Source organism: Eubalaena glacialis, chromosome 10 (assembly GCF_028564815.1).
Source record: "Eubalaena glacialis isolate mEubGla1 chromosome 10, mEubGla1.1.hap2.+ XY, whole genome shotgun sequence".
In the NCBI taxonomy this organism is placed as follows: domain Eukaryota; kingdom Metazoa; phylum Chordata; class Mammalia; order Artiodactyla; family Balaenidae; genus Eubalaena; species Eubalaena glacialis.
In genome coordinates, this window is record NC_083725.1 from 4314416 (window position 1) to 4335362 (window position 20947).

General features: G+C 48.9%; 1 protein-coding gene, 1 non-coding gene and 1 pseudogene across 7 annotated transcripts in view; 2 read left to right on the forward strand and 1 right to left on the reverse strand.

Moving 5' to 3' along the window:
* Positions 1–7410, reverse strand: part of ST14 (ST14 transmembrane serine protease matriptase) — a 39495-nt gene extending 32085 nt beyond the window's left edge. Inside the window, exons 1-2 of one of the 6 annotated variants that reach the window (XM_061203012.1) lie at positions 7361–7410; positions 6943–7135 (exon numbers count right to left, since the gene is read on the reverse strand). In XM_061203012.1, the coding sequence (XP_061058995.1) occupies positions 6943–7023 (81 nt within the window). In that variant the 5' untranslated portion in view covers positions 7024–7135; positions 7361–7410. Of the gene's footprint in view, positions 1–6341; positions 6424–6519; positions 6764–6942; positions 7136–7268; positions 7329–7360 lie in introns of those variants that run through there. The other 5 variants (XM_061203013.1, XM_061203015.1, XM_061203014.1 and 2 more) reach the window with 5 other exon arrangements.
* On the forward strand, positions 438–510 carry TRNAA-UGC (transfer RNA alanine (anticodon UGC)). The gene has a single exon. It is a non-coding gene; the product is annotated as a tRNA-Ala (tRNA).
* Positions 7411–8443: 1033 nt separating the features above from the next.
* On the forward strand, positions 8444–11755 carry LOC133099092 (iron-sulfur cluster assembly 1 homolog, mitochondrial-like; annotated as a pseudogene).
* Positions 11756–20947: the final 9192 nt, after the last annotated feature.

Sequence of the window (20947 nt, forward strand, 5' to 3'; positions counted from 1 at the left end):
ATTGCTCAACTTTAAAAAGTCCTTTCCTGGCTTCCCTGGTGGCGCAGTGGTTGAGAGTCTGCCTGCCAATGCAGGGGACACGGGTTCGAGCCCTGGTCTGGGAAGATCCCATATGCCGCGGAGCTACTAGGCCCGTGAGCCACAACTACTGAGCCTGCGCGTCTGGAGCCTGTGCTCCGCAACAAGAGAGGCCGCGATAGTGAGAGGCCCGCACACCGCGACGAAGAGTGGCCCCCGCTTGCCGCAACTACAGAAAGCCCTCGCGCAGAAACGAAGACCCAACACAGCCAAAAATAAATAAATAAATAAAATTTAAAAAAAATAATAATAAAATTAAAAGTCCTTTCTAACTTTAATAATCAGAAAAAAGAAAGCAACTTTTTTTTAGAAAATATGCATAGGCAATACCAAGTTATTAAAATGTCTGTCTAGGGAATTCCCTGGTGGTCCAGTGGTTAGGACTCCGCATTTGCACTGCTGAGGTCCCGGGTTCAATCCCCGGTCCGGGAACTAAGATCCCGCATGCCTCGTGGGTGCAGCCCAAAAAAAATAGTATAAACAAGTAAAAATATCGGGGAGGGGGAAAATTTTTTACTTTACATTTTAGGGAGCCCCATTACATGCCTGGCTTCGTCAGCTCAAAATTCTGGATCTGCTGTGGTGCCCTGTTCGCCCCTCAGACTCCTCACGTCCCAGCTGTGGGAGGATGGAGGCTTTGCGTCTGCTGTCAGGGTGGTGCTCTTACCCCTAAGGCAGCCGGACACAGTGCTATTCTCAGCAGTCTCTCCTGCAGGCAGCCCAGGTCCTTCTGACTCATGATTAAGTCATCCGAGGTATTGGCCTTTCCCTCCCACTAGGGTGTCATCGACAGAGCTGAGAAGCAAACCTCCAAGACTTCATCAGAGTTGTTACTAGATAAGAAATGACACAGGGCTTCGATAGTGGTTAAGAATCCGCCTGCCAATGCAGGGGACACGGGTTCAAGCCCTGGTCCGGGAAGATCCCACATGCCGCAGAGCAACTAAGCCCATGTGCCACAACTACTGACATTGCGCTCTAGAGCCCACGAGCCACAGCTACTGAGCCTATGTGCCACAAATACTGAAGCCCACGTGCCTAGAGCCCGTGCTCCGCAACAAGAGAAGCCACCGCAATGAGAAGCCCGGGCACCGCAACGAAGAGCATCCTCTGCTCCCCGCAACTAGAGAAAGCCCGCGCGCAGCAACGAAGACCCAACGCAGCCAAAAATAAATAAATAAAATTAATTAATTTATAAAAAAAGAAAAAAAGAAATGACACAGGAGGGAATCAGGGGCAGCCCCGAGGCCACCGCCCCAAAGGACTTGGATGCACGAGGGGACCCTCGTAGGCCCAGCTGCTCAGCCAGACACAACCCTCCAGACCAGACTCTCCTCCAGCCCCTGGCCCTCCAGTGTGACCAGCAGATAGGAGGCTGATATGCCTTCCAGAATATAAACAGTACATGTACAGCAACACACTAGATAAAACCCATGCATGTGGCAAAGACTGGAAAGAGTCATGCAAAACGTAAACAACCTGATGAGTCCCATTATGATTTTTGATTGTGTGTGTAGTAAAAACAAAGCTACATTTTTCAAAGCCTGTTGAAATCCCGTCTCCAGCCGGTCTCCTGGTCTATCAGGTGAGTAACCTCATCAAGAGGAGAAACCAGACGAGTTTGGTGTGAGAGGTCTTTAGTGGATTTGTGTTGGCACCTGGCTCTCAGTACTCTGTTGAACGATGTGTCCTAGGATTTTGCTGGGGATGTGCATCAAGCACCCTGTCTCTGGAATACAACAGTACAATGGCTTTGCAGTTAAGGCTATAAGCTTTGAAGTTGCACAGATCTAGGTTTGAACTCTTGCTGTGCCTCTGCCTTTGGGCCATTATGCAAGCCCTCTGAATCTCAGTGTTGTCATCTGTAAACTCGGCGTTTTTCGCGTATAGTTGCTGTGAGGATAAAGAAAGAGAATAAATTGAAGTCCTCATATTTAGTGATGGGTAGCAATGATTGTCATCATATTCTTCTCCATCTTTTCACCATCATCACCACCAACTCAGAGAGACAAAGGATCCAAGATTCTGACTGGTTAGCCAACTATCACAAGGGTTCTAAAGGTTCTGTTGCTAAGCCTGGACAGAATAAGCAAATTCTGAAAATATGAGATTCCAAGACAGAATTTTCATAGGAATCTGCTTCTAGAAAAGTTCTTAGTGGGACTTCCCTGGCGGCTCAGTGGTTAAGACTCCACACTCCCAATGCAGGGGGCCCAGGTTCAATCCCTGGTCAGGGAAATAGATCCCACATGCTGCAACTAAAGATCCCGCATGCCACAACTAAGACCCGGTGCAACCAAATAAATAAATAAATAAATATTAAAAAAAAAAAAACGAAAAGAAAAAAAATTTCTTAGCAAAGAAAAAAGGGCAATTACTGCCCATGAGCTCTGAGCAAACCCCAAATACCCTTCTCACCTCTGCCGGCCAGGGTGAGAATTCCATGAGAATCTTGGAAGTTCCCATTTCCCATTTCTATACTACCAAATGGTTATTATAAATGTGCTAAGCTCCAGGCATTTCAGAAAATCCCAAGTAGAGAAAATCCATTTTCTTACGAAATCAAACCAACTCTTACCCTTAGTAATTCTTCCCTTCCTGAGCCCACTGGGCTGCCAGCCCTGCCTTGCACTGCAGCAGTCCAAGTAGAATATAGTGAAGCCAGACGGCCTGAGTTCAAATCCTGATCTCACCACTGTTTCACTGTGACCTTAGGCAAGTTATTTAGCCTCTCTGTGCTACACTTTCCTCACCTATAAAATGATAATAATAATAGTCTTACTCTAAGAGGTATAACACCAATACACGGTACATGCTCAATAAACCCAGCGATGATTATCAGTATTCTAAACACTCCAGTAGTAGCCAGTGCGCAAGGTCAGAAGCCACATCTTTGGGACCTGGGCTCCTTGGGGGCTTGTCACACCCTCACTCCTCTTCCAAGAACAGACTTTCTCTCTTAGGAGAGACAGGAGCCAACAGCCTGGGCAGAACCACAGGCCAGAGAATGAGCTGGCAGCAGGGGACTCCAGAACCACGGCAGCCACAGGCCACAGCTAGCAGTGAGAGGCCCAGGTTGGGAAGCCTGTGATGAGATGCGCCCTCACAAAGGAGCCGGCTCTGGACAGACCCACGCCCGAGTGATTCCCAGGGGTAGCAAGCGACGTGGGCTTCCTCCTTGGGCAGCTGTCAAGCTAGTGTTGTCTTCTCTTACCCTCAGTTTTCCCGTGTCCTAAACGAGGGCCACGGATTTCCAGGTCCTCCCAGGACCGAGGTGGAGGGAAGGGTGTTACAAGGCCCGCAGGCTTCCTCTCCATTCACAGCACCCAGGTCTCCGTCTCAGTTCCCACTGCTTACCAGCGCCCCTGCTCTCTCCTCACCCCTGCACACAGCTCCCAGCACAGGGCCTTCCCCTTCCGGAGAGGCCAGCACAGGCTCAATGAACCGAGAAAGGAAGAAGTGCCTGAGTTCTGTTTTGTGTGGTAGGAGGGAGAAAGGGATGTGTAGCCGGTCTTAGCATCCATTTCCCTTTCACAGGAGGACCTTCCTCATAGAGGCCAAGTAAAGGGAGAGAAATGAAAACTGAAGAGGGTTTCCACGGCTGGGATGCTATTCCCCAGCACCCCTCGAAGACATTCCGTGCTCAGCAGGTAGGCCGCCTATCTGCGCAGTTAGCAACCTGACAACCTGGGTTCTCAGCCTCTTCCCATGCATCCTGCTGATTCGACATCACCTTACAGTTTGTCTTGAGGCTTTTCCAACTCAGAAATTCAAACTGTGTGATTTGTACACCAGGCTGCAACTTATGAAGGGCTTTCATGTAAGGTATCCCCTTTAATCTTTGCAAAAAACCTGTAACATATACATCATCTCCATTTTATAGCCACAGAAACTGAGGCATAGAGAGATTAGGTAACATCTCTGAGATCACCTGGCGGGAAAGAGGCAGCACCAGGTCTTGGCTCCATGTTGGATACTCCTGTCACCACATCACAGATGGCTCTGGCCACAATTCACCCACCCTGGCCCTTCGAGCCTGGGTTACACATCCCTCCTAAGTGGCCCGCAGGCTTCTCCAGAACCCAGTCCTTATCATGCAGAATTCAACTTCCTGAAGGCACGGACTGTGTGACTGGGCTCTTTCTCAGGGCTATTGCCCAGCACCTGGCACATGCTCCATCGGTGGGCACCTAATAAATAGCTATTATGTGGATGAGTGAATGTTTGACCAATTAACAAAGAGATGAGACTCCGAATAGCCAGAGCTGCACAGCCTGGCCCCTACGACCTCTGATTTTGATCCCACCACATCTGACTTCTCAATCCTGGTCTCTGCTTGCCGAGGAGATACTGAGTCTTACCCAGGGCAATGCTGACTTGAGGAGGAACCAAGAGCTCCTTCAAAGCAGCTTCCTAGCCACCATCAAAGGTTCAGCAGGAGCCAGGACACCCGGTGAGGCAGGCTTCCCACTTCTCGTTAACAGCCACAAGAACTGGCATCTGTGCCCCTGCTCTCACGCAGGCAGGGCTCACACAGTCCCCAGACACAACACGTACATCAGGGCTCCGGAGACGATGGGGAACACAGAGGTGGCCACTTCCCACTAAATAGGAACAGGTAGAAGTGGGACAGGGGCCAGAGTCATCAGCCTTGGGAAGGAGGCAGCCAGGTACAAGCACCATCAAACAGAATCCTTCTCCAGCCACGCAGGGATGGAAGAGGCCAGGAGCAAGGAACTCAAAAGCAGCAGTGCCCCTGTGAGGCCCAGCAGGACCCAGCCAGGCCCTGCTAATGCCAAGGACAAACCCAGGGACAGCAGCTGCCCCTCCCAGTCAGAAGACGAGTCAAGGGAGAGCCTGCAGACCCTGACTGCAAACACTGCAGGGTGACCCAGAGGCTGAGAGCTCTGGGAAAGCACGGAGTGGAGGGGCACATTTGAAGACTTCCTGGAGAGACAGACGGGAGCTCTGGGCACAGCAGGCTACTTCCCCCAGGACAGTGAGTCACGTCTAACGTTCGCACACAACTCTCAGCGTGGCTCTCAAGAGGGGAAGCTCCTTAAGGGAAACAACCATATCTTATTTGTCTTTGAGAGCCCAGCTCAGGACGAGGTTCAGAGTGGGTTCAATGGAGCTTGGCAGGAGAAAAGACAGAGTGACCCATGCGGGGGAAAACGGCAGAAACGGAGTGGAAGGAAGAGCCCAGAGGAGAATGGATGAGCTTCACGGCAGGCGAGAAATGAGCAGGGACCAAGGAGGAAGGAAGCGAGGGCTGACGGGTGGCAGCTCCGTGGGAGCTCAGAGGACAGTGTGCAGCGCGGGTGGTGAGAGGCGAATCCAGGAAGACCCAGCTCTCCCAGTGTCAGCAGGAGACAGTCCCAGGAAGGGGAGTGAGGAAGAACAAGTGACGTGGAGGGAGAGAAGAAAAACAGTCCTGAAATAACAAACACCAAACAGCAGGCCCTCTGCTGAGGAGGCAGGAGTCGAGAGCCCCAGTAGGCAATTATCAGGGATTCACAAACATGGCAATTACGGAAAGGAAACAGAAGCCACAGAAGCCGGCCACCCAGCTGCATCCACCTCCCGCAGGGCAGACACTCAGTGGGAACACAGACCTCAGCCTCCAGACTGCTGCTGAGTCCACACTTCCTTCCGCAAAGGGGGTGGAAAAGTGGAGAAGACAAGAGTGCCCAGCCTCAGTTGCTATTTGTGGTTCAGGGAACCACGGCAGCCCCAGAATCTGGCCTTCTGCAAGCTCCCTCAGTCAGGATGCCACTTGGAGAAAGGGACTGATTTGAGAGACCTCCAAAATCTGGCCTGGCATGGGAGCAACGGCTGTAGTGCGGGGTAGCAGAGGAGCTTACTGACCCCAGGATCCCGGGAGAAAGGGAGAGGCAGACCATCCATTGCTCCCTCCTGAAACAGCCCCTGCCTCTCAGCGCCCACTCAGTGTGCGGGCCTTCCAGGACACCGGGGCCCCCGCTGGCAGAGAGGTGGAGCCCTGGCTGCTAGTTTTGCCTGGGCACTGCCACCTAGGTGCAGCCATCAATAAAGCAGCTAACAACCCATTCCCGCCTCTCTACGGTAAGACTTAATGTTTGTTTTAAGATCTTTTAAGATGTCCTTGTTCTTTCTGCCAAACGAGAGCTTCCTGCTTCAGTGTCTCCAAAAAGCTCAAGACGCAGGTTCTCACATCTTGTCCCACAGAGTAACCTTCCCAAAGGGCTCCATCCCCCCCTCGGAGAAGCCCAAGCAAGCCCCACCTTGGAGTCCTAAGCTCCAGGCTCCATGGCAACCGAAGCTCTGGTCTCCCAGTTGCCCTCTGCACAGGTCCTCTATTGCCTTCTGACCAGCAAGACAAAAACAAATTCCTGCAGAGGCCGAGGACGCTAGGACTCCAAAGCCCCCTGGAAACATCCCTTCCCCGGCCGAATCACCCACTCAGAGCCTGCGCCGCTGCTTCCTTTCCCGATGTGCACGGACAGCGCGGAGTTCTTCAGGGACCGAGATGAGCCCCCTTCCAGGCCAGGGAAAGGCCCGAGGGGCAGGAGGGCCGGGACAGGGGACCGCGGGACCGCCGGAACCGGGGCGGGCGCCGCGAGGCTGGAACCGAAGGTCCGGCCGGGAGCCCGCCGAGCAGGAAATTCCACCTGTCGGGTCGGCGCCGCGGCCACAAACCGGCAGCGTAGCGGCTCCCTTGGCCGAGAGGAGCGCGGTGCTGCCCGCCCCCTGGGACCCCCGGCCCCCAGCCCCCGGGCCCGCCGGTCCCCGGCCCCCCCAGGCCCCCGGCCGCGGACCCCCGCGCGTCCCGCCCCGAAGGCGCCCGCGCCGCTCGCGCCGCCCGCGCCGCCCGCGCTCGCCCACCTCCGGCCGCGAGGTGTACTTGAGTCCCGCGCCGAGGCCCCCGGAGCCGCCTGTGCCCCTGCGCGCCCGCTCGCTCTTCATGGTCCCGGAGGCCGTGCGGCTCAGGCCATCGCCGCGGGTCCGGGGCGCGGGGCGGGCCTGGTTCCGGTCTCAGGCCCAGCGCTCCGGCCGCAGAGGCTCTGCCGGGCCCTTCCTGTCGCGCACAGGTAGTTTCAGGGTGTGGCTCCCGGGCCGCCCCGCCCGCCGCGCCGCCGCACCTTCCCGGGCCCGGGCCCGGGCCCTCCCCTCCCCCTCCCCCTCCCCTCCCCTCCCCTCCCCCTCCCCACCCCCATCCCGCCGGGCTCGGGACCGCCTCCTCCCCTCGGGAAGCGGGAAAGCGAGGCCACCGCCTGAACGTGGTGGAAGAGCTGGTGGCCACCTGACTGGGGGTGGCCCTCGGTCCGCGCTGTGCCTCCGTACGGAACAGGAGGGCAGGAAGGACCGAACAACAACTGCGAAACTTAATCCCTCCCCCCCTCCCCCCCTCCCCCGCCCTCCTCCTCGAGTAGAAGTGGCCCTTCCCGCTGGAAGACGACCTCCCCGCCGCCTTCTAGAGGCCCACCTTGGTTTCTTTCCCTCCCTCCCCCCTGCATCTTCAATCTCTCCCCACCTTGCTCCACATCCAGGTCTCAGTTATAACCCCTCCAAACCCAAACAAAACCCAGAACCGCCCCTGGCTCAGCCTCCCGCTCTGGCCGCTGCCCTCCTCTCGCTCCAGGCCAGCAGCTGCCTCTTCTGCCGCTAGGAGGGCCGCGCTGTGGCCGAGTCCAGCTCCCCCTGAGTTCCTCAACCCAGTGCCCTCTTACCTGTCCCCAGCCTCCCTCACCCATTTGCAGCATCCGATACCGATTGATCCCATCCTCAAATGCCCGCCTTCCCTGGATTCCGGTCCTACCTTCTGGCCCCTAAATGTCAAGGTTCCCAAAGCTCTCTCTTCAGCCTCCTCCTTTTTTTCTCTACACTTTCTTGGCAACTCATCTTGTGGCTTCAAGTAAGTAAATCTGCCTTCCTAGCATTGGCATCATGAAGGAGTGCCACTTCGGCATTCACAATTGCTTGGGAACTTCTCCATTTGTGTTCTACTGGCGTTACAGAGTCAACAAATATCATTGGGCACATATTATATGCTAAGCACTGTTCTGGGTGCTGGGAAACAAGAGTAAACAAAATAAAAACCCCTGCTTTGCATCAGCAAGCCCTGAACTTCCTTCCCAGCCTTGCCATCTTGCACTGTTTTCTCCATTTATAATATTACTGTTCTCCTAGGCTCAAAACCGTGGAATCGCCTTTGACTCTGCAGCCCCCTTGCATCTCATACCTAATTCGTTCCAGACCTGAGCAAGTCTTTCTCTTCAGTAGCTGATGTGTACCACCTCTCTTTCCTCCCCATTCAGAAGACCCCACTTCAAGCTCTTATCACCCTTTGCCTGGATTAGTATAAGAAGCAAATGGAGAATGTGCCCACCTTGTCCATGGAGAGAGGCTGAGGTGGCCAAGCTCTGGCCCGAGGCCCCGGGGAGCCAGGGCAGCGAGGATGTCGGCTTTGTTAGTCGGGGCCACCATGCAGGCTGTGAGCCAGAGGAAGCTGCAGCCCACCCGGGCCACCCTCACCCTGATCCCTTCAGCAGTAAACAAGATAGAACAACTTCTGAAAGATAAGTCTGAACACGTAGGTGTGAAAGTCGGTGTCCAAACCAAGGGTTGTAATGGCCTTTGCTACCTGCTAGAATATACGAAGACAGGGAAACTCTGACTAGGAGGTTGTTCAAGATGGTGTCAGCATGTTCATCGAGAAGAAAGCACAGTGAATACTTCTAGAAACAGAAATGGACTGTGTTGAAGACAAATGATCCAGTGAGCTTGTGTTCAACAACCCGAACATCAGGGCTTCCCTGGTGGCGCAGTGGTTAAGAATCCGCCTGCCAATGCAGGGGACGCGGGTTCAATCTCTGGTCCGGGAAGATCCCACACGCCGCGGAGCAACTAAGTCCGTGCGCCACAGCTACTGAGCCCACACGCCACAACTACTGAAGCCCGTGCGCCTAGAGCCCGTGCTCCGCAACAAGAGAAGCCACCACAATGAGAAGCCTGCGCACAGCAAGGAAGACCCAGAGCAGCCAAAAATAAATAAATAAAAATAAATAAATTTATTAAAAAAAAAAAAAAAAACCTCAAAGGAACGTGTGCCTGTGGAGAAAGCATTAACGTTAGACTTCTCAGGACTACTCGGGCTGTAGGCCCCAGGAGAGTTGTGGAAGCTCTAGGGCTTATTGAAGAAATCATGTGACTGTCACGTGCTTAAGGTTTGTAATGCCTGGCTGCCTTACAAGGAAAGTAAAGTGGTGCGTTTAGAAAAAATAATAATAATAAGCAACTGGATCTCCTGCCTCCAGTTTGCCACCCTCTGACCTCTCCGGCACACGGCAATCAGGTTACTCATCCTAAACCACAGCTCCTGTAAAACCCGCAGTGTCTCCTGGATCAAATCCAATTTCCTTGCCTGGCTCTCACAGCGTGACCTGTCTTCCTTTGCAAACTTGCCTCCTGGCACTCCTACTAGGACCCCTTTTCTGCAGCCAGACTTCCCCACATTTGCACCTTTCCTAAAGCTTCTCACCCGCTGGGAAGCCCTTCCCCTTCACAAGCATCTCTGCAGATTGGGACGAAGTCGCTTGCACAACACTAGTCATTCATGTTCTTCATCGAGTATTTCCAGCTCTCTGCCTTCTGGGCACAGGCTAGGATGTGAAGTTAGGTGTGGCCCTATGGTTAACTGTGGGCAGGGAAGTGGCAAATGGCAAATGATAACACACCTCTTCCAGGTAGGAGCATGAGGAGGCAATGCACAATCCCCATGCCTTCTCTCCCTGGCTAGGTGATCCTGGAAGCACATGCTGAGATAAGACAAGACCCCTATTACCCTGCAGCCCTAGGTGGCTGCAGTGAGCAGAGACTTCTGCTGATGTGCATTTGATATGTAGCATCAATGAGAAGTAAGCTTTTGGGATGTTAAGCTACTGAGAGTCGAGGTTTGTTTGTTATTGCAGCAAGTCTAGCCCATCCAGATTGATACACTACTTCCTCCATGAGGTTTTCCTTCCCTCTAAACCAGAACTAGGTCTGTTTATACCTATACTATGGAATTTATCACCGTTTCTTTGCATTTCTGTCAATGTCTTATGCACCTTTGAGTCCTCAGAGCCTAGCACACTGACTGGCACTATCCCTTGAATAAATAGAAAATAAGTCTGCCCCTTTCATCATATGAAGCATTCCAAAGCTAAATAGAAGATATCAGACAATAATTTTCTGCGTATTGTGACAGAGTCACCTACGGAATTTTGTAGGTACTACCTTGGTACCACAGTCACCAATGACACAATACCCTTCAATTAGTGTAGATGATGGAAAGTAAGCTGGATCCAAAGTAACATAAAGGAGAGGCATTCATGGCACTAAGACCTGCTGCCCTGCTACAAAAGGAGTGTCTCATATCATCTCCCAGGTTCCTGGAGCATCCTCTTTTATCTCATGGAGCTGTGAATGCCTTGCACGTAGAAGGCACTCAATACTGTCATTTGAATGCAAAGCACGTGCCGTGCATTTACTGCAATTGCAGACTAGGAGGAGGTGATGCAGGCCAAGACCCTCCCCCTGACATTGTGTCACGTCAGCTTACTGAGTGCACACCAAGCATGTGACAGAGGAAGAAGTATAACCACATGTCCTGACATTAAACCCATGACATGTGAGGTCAGTGATTTTATTCCTAAATTGTAAGTGAAGAAACCCAAGAGCAGAAGCCCGAGCTTCTTTTTTTGTTTGTTTGTTTGTTTTTAATATTTATTTATTTTGGCTACGCCGGGTCTTAGTTGCGGGCATGTGAACTTTTAGTTGTGGCATGCGTGCGGGATCTAGTTCCCCGACCAGGGATCGAACCCGGCCCCCCTGCACTGGGAGCGCGGAGTCTTAGCCACTGGACCACCAGGGAAGTCCCCTGAGCTTTGTAATATGCTGACATGTTCGTCAGCTTCATGGCCTCATTCTTCCCTGCAACCACATTTAGAGAGCTCTTACGTGGACCAGGAAAATCAAAACGCCCTGGAGTGCAAGCTCTAATTGAGGAGAGTACCAGATTCTGGAAGAACTGAGGAAGGAGAGATGAACTATGCCTGTGGAGCGAAAGCTCCACAGAAGTGGCATTTCAGCTGAATTTGGATTTCACCGAGAGAAGGAGAAAAGGAGTCGGGGGTGGGGGGGGGATGTGGGAAAGATGCCAGGCAGCTGCAGTATTGCTGTCAAGGCCAGGGGCGTGGGTGGGCGTCTTGCAGGGGGAAGGCAGAATTTCCTCGTGACCACTAAACAGCTGGTGTTTAGAAAGTGCATGTTTACCTTCCACTGGGGAGTAGGTGTCAGGTATACAAGTCTTGTTCTAGAAGAGTAAGATACATTCACGGATGACGGCTCCCTCACTGGTTCACCCTGCTCTCCGCTCATTCCAAACCTCTCCCAAACCGCTTGCCTGCGGACGGGTCCTCTCGGGAGTGGGATTTGCCCGCAGGCCTGGAGTGATCTGCTTCGCCTGGGTTTGCTCCCCTTCTCACCAACTCGAGCAGCAGAGCTCAGTGACTTTAAACTTGGGCTGGGTCTGCCTGACGCGGCCACAGTCCCTCCCATGTCATCGCCAGTTGAAGCCAGTGTCTTTCAGCCTGTGGTCAGTCCACTAAGTGGCTCTGGCCCCAAGGACATTGGGGCAGTCGGAGTGGCCTTCTGAGGGGCCCCCAGCGGACAGAGTCCTGGGGTCAAGAAGAGAAGGACTTCCCCGGGGGATGGTAGCTTGGGAGTGGGAGTGTTTGTGGGGGAAGGGAAAGATGGTGATGGAGGCCCTGTGAGTTGGTCATCGCAGCAAACTACATGGGCCTCAGGCTGACATCTGAGTTTGGGTCTGGATTTACCCCCTAGGAGTGTGAGAACCTGGCCATATCCTTTAGGCTGTCTGCTGTTGGGTTTCTTCACTTACAATTTAGGAATAAAAGCACTAAGCTCACATGTCATGGGTATCATGTCAGGACATGTGGTTACACTTCTTCCTCTGTCACACGCATGTGTGTGCACTCAGTAAGCTGACATGACACAATGTCAGGGGGAGGGTCTTGGCCTGCATCACCTCCTCCTCGCCTGTGATCGCAGTAAATGCACGGCATGTGCTTTGCATTCAAATGACAACACTGAGTGCCTTCTATGTGCAAGGCATTCACAGCTCCATGAGATAAAAGAGGATGCTCCAGGAACCTGGGAGATGATATGAGACACTCCTTTTGTAGCAGGGCAGCAAGTTTTAGTGCCATGAGTGCCTCTTCTTTATGTTACTTCGAATCTGGCCATCTTAGTAATAATAGCTTCAACGTCCATTTAGTGAAACAATTCTAAAGGCATCACTGACTTTCTTTATCCCACCCACCCACAAACAACAAATCTGTCAGTTCTACCCCCAAAATATATTTGGAATCTGTCTACTCCTTTTTTTCCTACTGCATCTCACTATTCCCAGCCACCATGTAGTCCTCCCCGGACTACACATCACCTCCTGAAGCCCTGCCTTCTTCCACTCAGCTCCACTCCAATCTGCTGTGATTACAGATACATGGCACTGCATCACCCGTCTTTCAAAACACAAAGTTCCCGAAGGCAAGGATCAGTATCTGCTGGTTCCCCAGCTCACACTCCAGAAATGCTTGTTAAATTATTTTAAAACTAAATGAATAAGTGAAAATGATTTCTGGTTTTCCATTATCACTCAAAACTTTTATTGTTAAATGCAACGCAAATATAGAAAACAGCATAAAGTAAATACACAACTTATTGGATTATTCTAAAGCAACACCTTATCATCACCACTGGAACTTTGTCAACACAGCCCAACCCTGACCCCTCCATGTGCCCGTCCCCAAACAACCCCAATTCCCCCGAGGAGCAGTGCTGTGGACCTCTACGGGGATTACTTGCTCATTTTTCTTACATGGTTTTTATCATCCAGGCCTGAATCCCTGCACATCATTGTTTAGCTTTGGCCTGCTTTTTGTTTGTCTGTTTTGTTTCCAACATGTTTTTAGGTCTCTTTTAATCTAGAGGTTCCCTTTTTTCTTCCTTTACAATTGTTCTTCCTTTACAATTTATTTACTGAAGAAATCAGACCATTTGTCCTGCAGACTTCCCACAGTAAGGATTTTGTGGACTGTATCTTCAAACTGTTGTCTCTTTAGTGAGTTCCCTTGTGCTCTGTATTTCCTACAAATTGTTGTATTTAGAGGTTTAATCAGATGAATGTTTGATTGTTTTTTAGAGGGAAGATTCTTCATAGGTGGTGGTGTGTTTTTCAACGTGAGGCCTACGTCTGGCTGTCTTGTTTTGTTTTGTTAGTTCCGTGCTTAGATTCTAAATTCAGGAAATGTGAACGGTAACATTTCAATTTATCATCCCTTGTTTATCTACATGCTGGAATACTTCCATATAGAGAAATTTCTCATCTATGTGGTTACCCGGTAGTAATGTTTGTACAGGAAGGGAAGAGTAAAGGCCTGAGTCTCTCCCTCTGTTGAGTAGTTTTCAAAATAGTCAGCTTTCTAGCATCTTCCAAAGGGAACAATTGGTGTTTGTTTGCTTGTTTTTGTATTATTATGAATTCTTGGATTTAAATGTATTGATATGTTTTGGTTCATTGCCATTTGTATGCTATTGATGTTCAAACTCTGCCCTCTGTGACCAGCAGGGATGTCTTCAAGTTGGTTCTGACTCTTTTTTTTAAATATTTATTTATGTATTTATTTTGGCTGCACCGGGTCTTAGTTGCAGCATGCAGGATCTTTTTAGTTGCGGCATGTGGACTTCTTAGTTGTGGCATGCAGGATCTTGTTCCCCGACAGGGCATTGAACCCGGGCCCCCTGCATTGGGAGCGCAGAGTCTCTTACCCACTGGACCAGCAGGGAAGTCCTGGTTCTGACTCTTTTTTGACCCAGTCCTACTCATCTTTGATCATTCTTTGCTTTCTGGTCAGATGTTTCAGGTTCACCTTGTACATTCCCTGCCCACACATGCATCAGCCATTTCTTCAAGAAGGCTCATTGTCGTTTACTGAGAAACAGCATTTCAAGACAATCAACTGCGCACAAGAAGTGTTTATTACCACTGAGTTGGTCATTTTTTCTGGGGCTTTTTTTTTTCTTTTTTGGCTATGCCATGCAGCTTGTGGGATCTCAGTTCCCCGACCAGGGCCATGGCAGTGAAAGCCTGGAATCCTAACCACTAGGCCACAAGGGGACTCCCGTTTCTGGGGCTTTTGAAGGACAAAGCTAGGAATTTTTTTAAAAGAGATAAAATACCCAACAAATTCACATTGATATTTCTGATTCAAATGTAGGACCCCAGGGTAGTAATGACTGTAACATCTTGTATCTGTATTTTCCTTTTCCCACACTGAGAGTCCTTCTCATGTCACTGGGTTTTTTTTTAGTCTTATCTCCTTTATTAAGTGAAGGCAACAGGTACAATTTTCTCATTAGAGTTCAGTGAGTCTGCCCTTAATGGAGTTTTTGTCAACTTGCCAGCTCACAAACAACAGAATGCTCTAGCTGATTTGAGCAAAAAAGAGGAAATTATTAAAAGATTCTTAGGAAGTTCATAGAATCTCTGGGAGGGCCAGAGAGGCAAGAAGGGAAGAAACAGAGCCAGGAACAAGGCCAGCCGTACCACAGGGCTGCCTGGGAAGCCTCACTGCCCCTGTCCCAAGGAGACACCACTACAGCTTATCCCAGTGAGACTGACCCTGGACGCCAGTCATGCTACCCTGCTGCCCGGAAGCTGCATGTTCTGTTGTCGCTATAACCAGAGAGTGGCCTGTGGGGTCTCTTTGTTCCCTCTTGAGTGAGTCTCTTGTGAGTACATCTCATTGGTGACTCTAAGTGACACCTGTGCCCTCCCTACAAGCCAGCTGAGAAGTCCAGTTCTGTTCCTGCCTTGGGTGGACAGGACACATAATATGGAAATCCTGCCAACATAACAGGGCGGCCCCCAAAACACCCTGGTGTCCACGGACGGTGCAAATGCAGATGCTCTGAGCTGGTAGTCTCGGAGCCTGTCTGGATATGTATTTTATTACCTGGGCCTACTTACCTGCTTCTCTGCTGAGCATCATTGAGAATTTCTGCCCTGTCCACATCATCAGCACATCCAAGTTCATCCTTTCTTTCATCTGATATTTGTAGCTACCCCCTGACCCATGGTGCTGCATGGGGCCTATTTACTATTTGTTTTATTTATTTAAATTAATTAATTTATTATTTATTTTTTAAATTAATTTTTATTGGAGTATAGTTGCTTTACAATGTTGTGTTAGCTTCTACTGCACAGCAAAATGAATCAGCCATACATATACATATATCCCCTTCCTTTTGGATTTCCCTCCCATTTAGGCCACCACAGTGCATTAAGTAGGGTTCCCTTGCTATACAGTATGTTCCCATCAGTTTTATACATAGTATCAATAGTGTATGTGTCATATTTTATTTTATACAGAGTATCAATAGTGTGTATGTGTCAATCCCAATCTCCCACTTCCTCCCACCCACCCTTTTCCCCCTTGGTATCCATACATTTGTTCTCTACGTCTGTGTTTCTATTTCCGCTTTGCAACATGGGCTTTTTAAAAACCAAAGTACCTGATACATTTGTTTACATTCTGAGTCCAGTGTTCATTCACCAGGTGAAAGGAGAAGTTTTAATCAAATAATGTAAATAAATGTGTGGTTTAGAAGATTCTTGCAGCGTACACTCTTCACTCCACAGAACAAGAAAATGACAAGATTGATGTTTCTACTCCTAGTACAAACTCTTCAATGGCCACATTATCGGGTAAAAAATATTATCTTCTGATAAGAAGTTGGTAAAAAAGTTTTATTTTTATTTGGCCGTGTGGCTTGCAGGATCCTAGTTCCCCGACCAGGGATTGAACCCAGGCCCTCGGCAGTGAAAGTGAGGAGTCCCAACCACTGGACCACTAGGGAACTCCCAAAAAGTATTAAATTATCAAGACCATGGACTTACATCACACATTAATAATGTCCATTTACAACGTACATTAATAATGACGTTCCTCACTCTACGTGTATGTTGGGTATGGCGGCACTGACAAATATTATGAGGCCAACATGATTAATGACACTTAAAAACTAAATGTCCAGCACATGAAGACAAGCCACTACAATTTTTTCAGCACCTAAAGTCAGGCAATACTCAATTTTGTAATTTACAAAATTTCATTTAGGAATGATAAATATACGGCTTGAGGTTCTTAATTAAATGCCAAAGACAAAAAGCCATAAACCATCGTAGAATCACCTTGTCCTGCCACAGTAAAAAGGGCTGAAATAATACACAAAAGCAACATGGAAGCAGTATAATCCATGCTTCTGTCAGCAAGTGCTGTCGGAAGATGACAGCTTTGAAGAAACAAGCAAAAAGCCACATCAGGCTATGGAAGGTGTGGATGAAAGTACAGCTCAGTTTATGGTATAATATTTACCAATTGCTTTAATCACAAAGTACACAAATACTGTTGTTTTATTGAGCCCTATGTACTGGGAGAAGATGTTTTCAACAAATAATACTACCTCACATTCATTGAGCACTTGTCTACACTGGGCACTGGTGTAGCTTTAGCATCTTTCCCTGTGGCCACTCACTCCTAACCCAACAACCTAAGTGCTATCACCACCCCCATTTCTTCAGATGGAGAAACTAAGGCACAGAGCAGTTAGACAACCTCCTCAAGGTCACCCAGCCAGTAGGTGGCCAAATTAGGAAAAGAATCAGGTAGTTTGGCTTCAGAATTCCCACTTGTAACATGATAGCTGCCTTTTAAATTTTATTTGTATTTTATGGGAAAGAATGTAGTATGAAAAATCTCGGAAAATGTAATGCTGATGGATTGGCTGCTTTGGTTGGAGTAACGAAATATTTCCAGATAAAGTTTGATGCTGGAAATCATAAGTGCACGAAATGCTACCAAATGTCTCCAACCAATGTAGTCATTCTGATTAGAATCAGAATATGAATCTTCACAATATTTTTAAATAAGATTGGAAGTGACCAAGAAAACATTTTGTACCTCACAGAGAGATTCATCTTGTGACAAAGTACTTAGAGTTGTTGAACTTAATGACGTTATGCTGTTCCCTGTTTGTTTTTTAAGCTAAAAACACCTTTTCAACTTGCTTTTTCTAAAGAAACCTATGCTATGGAGAAATTTGAAAACCAATGTCTGGAAAGGTTTCCATTAGTAGTTAATTCTGCTGTCAAAAGTGATGCCTCATCTGAAAGACCTATCTGTATACTTCAGCTGGGAAATAGAATTGGTAGATAGGATTGGAAATTTAGTATTGTGCTGTTAACAGGCACAGTCAAGGATGACTTATCCCATTCCAGCCTGTTTATGCAATTTCCCTCTTCCGGCTTAAAAAAACCCCAAACTTTATTGAGGTATAATTGATATACAATAAACTGCACATATTAGAAAGGTACAATCTGATAAGTTTGACACACGTCAGACTTACACACCCCTGAAACCATCACCACAGTCAAGAACTCTTTCAGCTTTGATAACCATGAAATACAATGAAACAAGCAGACCTTAGAACCTGACTTTCTAATTGCTGTGTTTCAAAGTGTTAGAACACAATTTAAAAATAAGAAGGTGTGTGGCAACGTAACTCTCCACTCCTTAAGCACATAGCAATGTCCTGCCAGAGAGGGGAGAGGAGAGAAACTTCACGGGGGAGAAACTGACAAACACACCACAGGCAGGTCATCAAGGACGACATGGATAGTGACAATCCTGGCGACAGCTTGTCCCCTTGATATGCTGTGATGAACACGGCACTTGGCTGTGGTCTTCCCCCCCAGTAGCACACAATCCCAGGGTCTTATCATGAGAAGAACACCCAACCAATCCTGGTAGAGGAGCATCCTACACCATGCCTAAGCAGTACGCCTCAGAACCTTCAAAGTCATCAAAAACAGGGAAGGTCTGAGGAACCTCCACAGTCGAGAGGAGTTTAAAGAGACACACCTAAATATGTGATATCCTGGGACAGAAAAAGGACACTGGGTAAAAACTAAGGAAATCTGAAAGGACTATGGACTTTAGTTAGAGAGAGAATGAAAGCAATCACTTTGCTTGCACTAAAACTTGTAATATTTCACTGGACCCAAAAGGCTTTGTACCTTTAGTAAATAAAATTTGGAAAAAAAAGTTTCATCTTTCTTATGCTTCCCAAATTTCCATTTATGATAGTACATGCATACAGCTTTTAAATGACTCTCTATAGAGGGCGCAAATTTAAAAGGTTTTACTCTTGGAGGTTGCTGCTCTAATCAGAAAGAGCCACCGACTCCAGCATTTTAAGTTCAATCAGACCTGGGTTAAGTTGGCCTGAGAACTCCTCGAGATTCCTCAAGAAGTCATGCCCCATCCATTTCAAGGATTCTAGAAAAACGTTTTTTATTTGGTTAGGTCCTGTCCCCTTCCCTGGATACCTGGGCCACTCCCTGAGGAAAAGCACAGCAGCCTGCGATCGTGAAGGCCTGCTAGACCCAGTGCCCACAGAAGGCAGGAGAGACACCATTTCCCCTTATTCATTCCAGGTAACAAGGCAAGGCACCGACTCTCCCTGTTTTACAAGGACCACTTCACCCTTTGTCCCAGAAAAGTACTGCACGTCCCAGACTCTGGCTCTGTGCTGAGGAGCATGTGAGCTGGTGGTTCTTTCAGCTGTGAAATGGGGGGCGGGGGCGGGTGCCACAGGGCCTTCTGGTGCCTTCCATCGATCTTGCCCGTGTCCACTTCTAACAAGTCATGTCAGACCGTGCGCTCCTTTGGAGGGGATCCTGGGGCCTGTCCAAATTAACTTAGAGACTCATCACGTCCCAGTGTGTCTCCGAAATCAGAGAATCAGCGTCACGGCAACTGAAACCAGAGATTACTAGGACACCTGGGCTGGCTCAGACCTCGATCGCCAGGTTCCGATTTGTTAACTGAGAGCAGACGAGGAGGTCGGATGACCTCACGCCAAAGTCCGCAGGGAGCTGCCGGCACCGGAGGCTGCCAGCAAGGCGGGCAGGGCCACGTTCCCCAGAGGGCAAGGCTGAGTCACCGGCAGAAACTAGGGGATGAGCAAGCTTCTCTCGGGACCCCGTGCGGGGAAGGTGCCGCCAGGGGGCAGAGTGGAGCTGGTCGAGGTGAGGCCTGCCCTGCAAGTCCCTGCCTTACATCTGCATATAGCATCTATAGATCTACAGATACAGAGATAGAGCTCTCCATCAATCCAGGGTGAGGGCGACAGGTGAGCCTCGCCAGGATGTCCGGATCTACCCTCAGCTCCCTTTGTACTGACCCCATTGGGGTAAAGGAACCCACTGCTATTTTACCAGCCCCAGGCATTTCCGAGGCCCACCACTGACAGCAGTGTGGGTAATGGACACCAGTCCTGAGAGTTGGCCAGTTGGATGAGTCCTGGTTGACAGGCGCCACTTATGAGGTGACTCCTGGGCCCACTGTCTCCCGGGGCCGACGTACAAGGAGCAAGGGGATGGACAGCGGCAGCTGGGCTTGGGTCTCTGCTTCATCCCTCACCAGGCGGAGGACCTCAGCTTTCTGTAAGGTAACAGCCATGCTCTGAAGTTCAGACAATTAAATGAGGCGCTGTATACAAAGCAGCTAGCAGATGGCAGGCACTAACATACAAAAAGCTGGTCTGTTAGGTTTGGAACTGAATCATAATGAATGTAGACCCACATTTTCCAGCTGGTATTGCAGAGGGTCAAGTGAAAACACTCTTTAGAACACTGGCAGAAACTGGCTTCAAAAAAATGAAATTTCGTCTTTTTCGCGACCTTTCTGGCAGCAAGTTGTGAGGCCAGTGCAGGAGGGAGGGGCAGATGGGGACGTGCTGATCGCTACAGAGGACCAGCCTGTTCAACTGGTTTGTCCCAAGGTGCTTCCTCGCCAGAGGCTCATAAAATGCACACTCCCTATATGTACATACATGTACACTTATGCACAAGTATGCATGTATATGCAATGGACTCTTAACTGTACCATATACTGTAAATCAGCATCACAGTAAACTAGAGTGAGGACTCTTGAGATTAGCCCCTGAGTTTACTCATACAAGTAGCCGGATGTTAGATCGCTAGTGAAAACCACCCCCAGGCACAATGTGCTGAAAGCAGGCGTGGGGTAAACAAGCCTCCTTCAATGAGAAAAAGTGCCTACCAGTGGCAGGTTATTTAAGAAACTCAGAAATGGAGGCTGCAAACCTTTCTCTAAAAATTCAGCCACAAGCTCCACTCACTGTTTCCAGGATCAGGAAGAAAAGTCTCATATTAATAAACATTAATTGTATTTTGCTGCACCGAATTCTTAACTTTCTGACTGATTTTATTTCTTTTAGTTAGCTAATCATGTAATTCATTCTCAAATTTGATCAAATGAATGATCACTACAAGTTTATAGGAATTTATAGGAGGTCGATAGCTCAAAAGGAAACAGTTAATTTAGAGAAGGAAGAAAACTTTAAAAATTCCTGATGTACAAACTCAGATGGATTTGTCATCATAAAAAGAAGAAATGTTATATGAAATATTAAGATAAAGCAAGCAGGGACTTCCCCAGTGGTCCAGTGGTTAGGACTCCACACTTCCACTGCAGGGAGGAACAGGTTCGATCCCTGGTCAGGGAACTAAGATCCCACATGCCATTCGGTGGAGACAAAAAAAAAAAAAAAAGGAAAGATAAAGCAAGCAGCTCTTATGGAATTTAAAAATATAATTAACAAAATTCACTAGAAAGGCTGAAGGTAACCAGAGCAATCACCCAGATTATAGACTAAAACTAAACAAAAAGGAGCAATC